The sequence below is a fragment of the Coptis chinensis genome, chromosome 7, assembly GCF_015680905.1.
Source record: "Coptis chinensis isolate HL-2020 chromosome 7, ASM1568090v1, whole genome shotgun sequence".
NCBI lineage: Eukaryota > Viridiplantae > Streptophyta > Magnoliopsida > Ranunculales > Ranunculaceae > Coptis > Coptis chinensis.
In genome coordinates, this window is record NC_141462.1 from 46,968,840 (window position 1) to 46,973,624 (window position 4,785).

Sequence of the window (4,785 nt, forward strand, 5' to 3'; positions counted from 1 at the left end):
AGCAAAAAAAAAAAAAAAAATACAGATATGTGCTACTTACTTTAGCTCAAGTACAATGCAAGTACTGTTCTAAATTTTGTTCATGTATATAGAGAAGATAATAGATCGAGCGGCTGATCACCTAGCTTCCCTAGAAAATGATCATGTAATTTCATATTTTGTTCTTTTTCTTAGTCATTCATTGATGAATATTGTAGAAGAGGATAGGCAAGGAAAAATATTTCTAAGATTTTAATGCAGGTAGATCGAGGTCGGCCTTAACCTCAAATCTATTAAAAGAAAAAGAGTACGATACAAACAAGTCTGTGTTCCCTCAACCTTCCATCTAGTCTCATTACTAGGCATTGCAATTTGTAACTATTGATATCATTATATGTTCTATCACTCTGCAAATTAAATATATTATATGTCTCACAGAGCCCAATCTGCAAATTAAATATAAATCACTCTGCAAAAACAACAAGAAGTATTCACCTCCAATAGCTCATTACAAGAAGAAGTATGTCTCACAGATCAAAGGGAAGGACACCCCACCTAGCACCGAGCCCGGATTGTCGGAGGGAAGCCCAATGGGCCGGGGGGGGTAATCAATAACTGTCTTCATCTATCTATCTATGACCGAACTTTTGTGTGTGGAACATCGGAGGTCTTAATAACCCTACAAAAGCAAAGGAAGTTAGGTTGTTTAGAGAAGCTAATAAGATTAGTCTCATGGGCTTACTTGAAACTAAAGTTAAGCAGGATAAATATGATTTTTTGAGCAAGTTATCCGGCCTTCGTGGAAATCTATACATAACTATAAGCAACATCTCCGGTAGAATATGGGTTGCTTGGGATGACAGTGTTGTTAATATTGAAAAGTTTCATGAAACTTCACAGTTGATGCACTGTAAGGTTTTTTTCCTTCATAATCTTAGCAGTCTCATATTAATTGTGATTTATGCAAGCAATGAACCTGATGACAGAGCCCTTTTATGGCATGATCTTTGTTCTTTGAGCAGAAACATTAAATCCCCATGGTGTGTGTTAGGGGATTTCAATAATGTCTTATACTCTTTTGAGAGAATAGGCTGTGAACTAGTGCACCCCAAAGAAACTGAACCCTTTGCTGCATGCCTCACCTCTACTGGTCTATATGATATTAAAGCTACAGGTTGTTTCTACACTTGGACAAACTATAGTGATGCTTCTTCTAGGAGATGGTCCAAGATAGATAGATGCCTTATAAACTGTGAATGGAGTTCCTCGTTTCCCAATTCACAAGCTGAGTTTCTCACCCAAGGCCCATCAGATCACTCACCCATTCTTCTATCCATCCTTGATGCTGAGAGAAGCAAACCACCCTTTAGATTCTGTAATTCATGGTCCTTACACCCAGAGTTTGAACCAATCCTTCTAAGCTGTTGGAGCACACCTCTGCAAGGTAATCCTAGTTTCATTCTTTCAAAGAAACTCAAGATCTTAAAAGGTTCACTACAAGGCTGGGCAAAGGTACATTTCTCTGATTTCAAAAGGAAGAAAGAAGCAGTACGAACTGAACTCAATCTGGTTCAACTACAACTGCAAAGTAAACTACTGGATCCAACACTATGTGCTTTAGAAGCGAGAGCTAGGGCATAACTGAGCTTACTCATTGAGATGGAAGCAATGGACCTTGCACAAAAAACTGATTGTGATTGGATGCTAATGGGTGACAAATGCAATGAATACTTTTACAACTCTATAAAGGAGAAGAAGGGTCGGAGTTCAATCTGGCACATCACTGATGATCAAGAAAATAGGATTGAAGGACAACAACCAGTTTCTGAGGCCTTTATCAGATTCTATACTGAGTTGCTAGGATCTCCCTCAACTGCTTATTGTACGGCTGAATTAATAGAAGGGATTGAAGTCAGAAATGTCATAGACTATGTCACTGCAGAAGAAATTACAAAGGAAATTAGTGGAGCTGAAATCCGAAATGCTATGTTTTCCATAGAAGACAACAAAGCTCCAGGGGTTGATGGTTTTAATGCTTTCTATAAAAAGTCTTTGGGCTATAGTTGGTGCTGATGTGATTAAAGCGTTGAATTTCATGTTCACTACAAAGCATATACATAAAGGTACCAATTCTACCATCTTGTGCCTTATTCCTAAGAAACCTAATGCTTCAAAAATAGGGGACTTTAGACCAATTTCATGCTGTAATGTCATTTATAAATGTGTGGCTAAGATTCTTACTTGCAGAATGAGCTCCTTTATTTCATCTTTGGTTTCCTTGAATCAATCTGCTTTCATTCCTAGAAGAGCAATACAAGACAACCTCCTTCTAGCTCATGAGCTCATTCGAGGGTATAACAGAAGTCATGGTACAAATAGATGTGCTATTAAGGTGGATCTCACAAAGGCTTATGACTGCATTAGTTGGCAAGCACTTGAACTTATGCTCAACAAGTTCAAATTTCCTAGCTTGTTTGTGGATTGGCTCAAGATGTGTTATATGACTCCACTTTTTTTTCAGTTCTTGTCAATGGCACCCCTTATGGCTATTTTGAAGGAAAAAGAGGGTTGAGACAGGGTGACCCAATATCACCCTACCTCTTTGCTCTAGTCATGGAGGTGCTAGGCGGTCTTTTGCAAAAGAGTGCACACTCTAGAGGCATTAAATTCCACTCGAAATGCAGGAAACTCTCTATAGTACATCTCTGCTTCGCTGATGATGTAATGGTTTTCTGTAAAGGTGAGGTGGACTCTATTCTGGCTATCAAAGATGTTCTCTCCTCGTTTACTAGTGCTACAGGACTGGATATAAATGTTAGTAAAACCACATTGCTAGCAGGGAGCATGAGTGATGTAGGAGGCAAAGCACTTGCAGACTTACTTGGTGTTGCAATCATAAAGCCTCCTATAAAGTATTTGGGGCTTCCATTGACCTCTACAAGGCTTGGAATTAGGGAATGTCTACCCTTGGTGGAGAAGTTAACTTCCAGAATTTCTAACTAGAAGAACAGGACACTCTCTTATGCAGGGAGACTCCAATTGGTACAATCAGTACTATCATCTTTTCACACATATTGGGCACAATCCTTCATACTCCCCAAAACTGTGTTGAAACATGTCTCTAGAGTTTGCAACAAATTCCTATGGGCTGGTCCAACTCTTAGAAGGAAGACGCATCATGCTTGCAGTGAAATCCTTAGACTCAACAAAGATGAAGGAGGCCTTGGTATCATTGATGCCAAAGTTTGGAATAGAGCTGCATACTGTGGACTCATATACAGGCTGGCGAGTAAGGAAGACTCTCTATGGGTCAAATGGACTTGGATGCATCAGATAAAAGAAAAACATTTTTGGACCATGAGAATGCCTGCTGATTGTTCTTGGGCATGGCGAAATATCTTAAAGTATAGGACATATGCTTTAAAGTTCTGTCGGGTCCTCATTGCAAATGGCGAAAATACATCCTTCTGGCATGACCCATGGTGCTCAGAAATTCCGCTTCTGTCAAATGCTCAAGCAAGATTGCAATTTGCAGTAAATGACACAACAAAGGTTGCAGATTTCATTGTCAATGGTCGATGGTCCAATATCATCACCGATTTACCTCAATGTGAGCTCAAATCTATGATAATAGGAACTCCTATTAATTCTTTGCTACCAAATGATCAGTTAGTGTGGACTGTTACGAGCAATGGAAAATACACTGTCAACTCTGCCTATGCAGCTCTTAAGGCTATTCGAAGGAAGGTAAAGTGGTTTAGAGTTGTTTGGGGTAAGCTCGTCATTCCCAAACACTCCTTTACTACTTGGCAACTTTTGCGCAAAGCGCTTCCTACTCAAGATAAACCGATGCAGAAATATCTTGAATCACTTTCGAGTTGTTGTTTATGTGACGGTAATGCCGAGAAAATTCACATCACTTGTTTTTCGATTGTTCTTTCTCAAAACAAGTGTGGTCATATGTGAAATCTCTACTTGGTTGGGGATCGATGGTTAAAACTTCGCGGTCGAATGGTATGATATCTTTAGAAGGTGTAGGGGTGCCTCTAAAGAAGGTGAAATTGCAAAAGCCTTGATATGTGCAACGGCTCACTTGGATTTGGCAAGAAAGAAATGCTAGGAGGTTTAGAAATCAGAGTACTCGCCTCAATTACTCTCTTGGAGAATGGTCAAGACTATGAAGTTGTATTTGCAATGTGTAGTCAAGGACGAACCGATAGTATTGGTACAAGAGAGTTTATGCACGAGAATAGGTTTGCAAGTGAACTACGCCCCTCAACGTTCATTGAATGCTCATGGATCAAACCGAGAAGATGAAGTTATGTTGAATCCGGATGGATCGATCCACTGCCGGCAGTTGTGGTTATGGAGGTGTCCTACGGAATAGAGAAGGAGCTGTTCTTGGTGCTTACGGGGAGCTCACTCAATAGATCGATCCACGTTTCAAGAGCTATTGGGTTGTTGAGAAAGGACTTGAGTGTGCACTTCTTATGAACCTTAAGAAAGTGAGAGTAGCTACTGATTAAATGCAGAGCAATGCAGATCATTCAAGGTAAGGAAACCATTCCGTGGTATTGCCTAAACCTTCACGCATCCATTACCCTCCTCATCACCCATTTGGAGAAATTCAAGATACAACACACATACAGGGAATGTAACAAGCCAGCAGACTACTTGTCAAAACTATGTAATATCAATTATGTAGTTTTTATGTTTATCAATCACCCTCCAACTATTAGAAATGATAGATGATGATGCAAGAGGCACCATGTACCAAAGGTTTCAAAGTTAATACAGGTTGGGGTC

The 4,785-nt window shown here is 39.7% G+C and overlaps 1 protein-coding gene across 1 annotated transcript; it reads left to right on the forward strand.

Moving 5' to 3' along the window:
- Positions 1-1,638: 1,638 nt before the first annotated feature.
- LOC147487716 (uncharacterized) lies at positions 1,639-4,505 on the forward strand. The gene is made up of 5 exons (XM_086574115.1): positions 1,639-2,027; positions 2,227-2,348; positions 2,501-2,891; positions 3,105-3,726; positions 4,410-4,505. Exons 1-5 carry the CDS (start codon positions 1,639-1,641, stop codon positions 4,503-4,505), a joined length of 1,620 nt encoding a protein of 539 aa, XP_086430241.1.
- The last annotated feature ends 280 nt before the right edge of the window (positions 4,506-4,785 follow it).

Excerpts from the sequence above, each read along its gene's own strand:
- LOC147487716 (XM_086574115.1), top strand. The coding sequence starts at position 1,639 with ATGGAAGCAATGGACCTTGCACAAAAAACTGATTGTGATTGGATGCTA. Across the intron at positions 2,028-2,226 it reads TTTAATGCTTTCTATAAAAA|AATGAGCTCCTTTATTTCAT; the intron begins GTCTTTGGGCTA and ends TCTTACTTGCAG. Across the intron at positions 3,727-4,409 it reads TTAAGGCTATTCGAAGGAAG|ATCGATCCACGTTTCAAGAG; the intron begins GTAAAGTGGTTT and ends CTCACTCAATAG.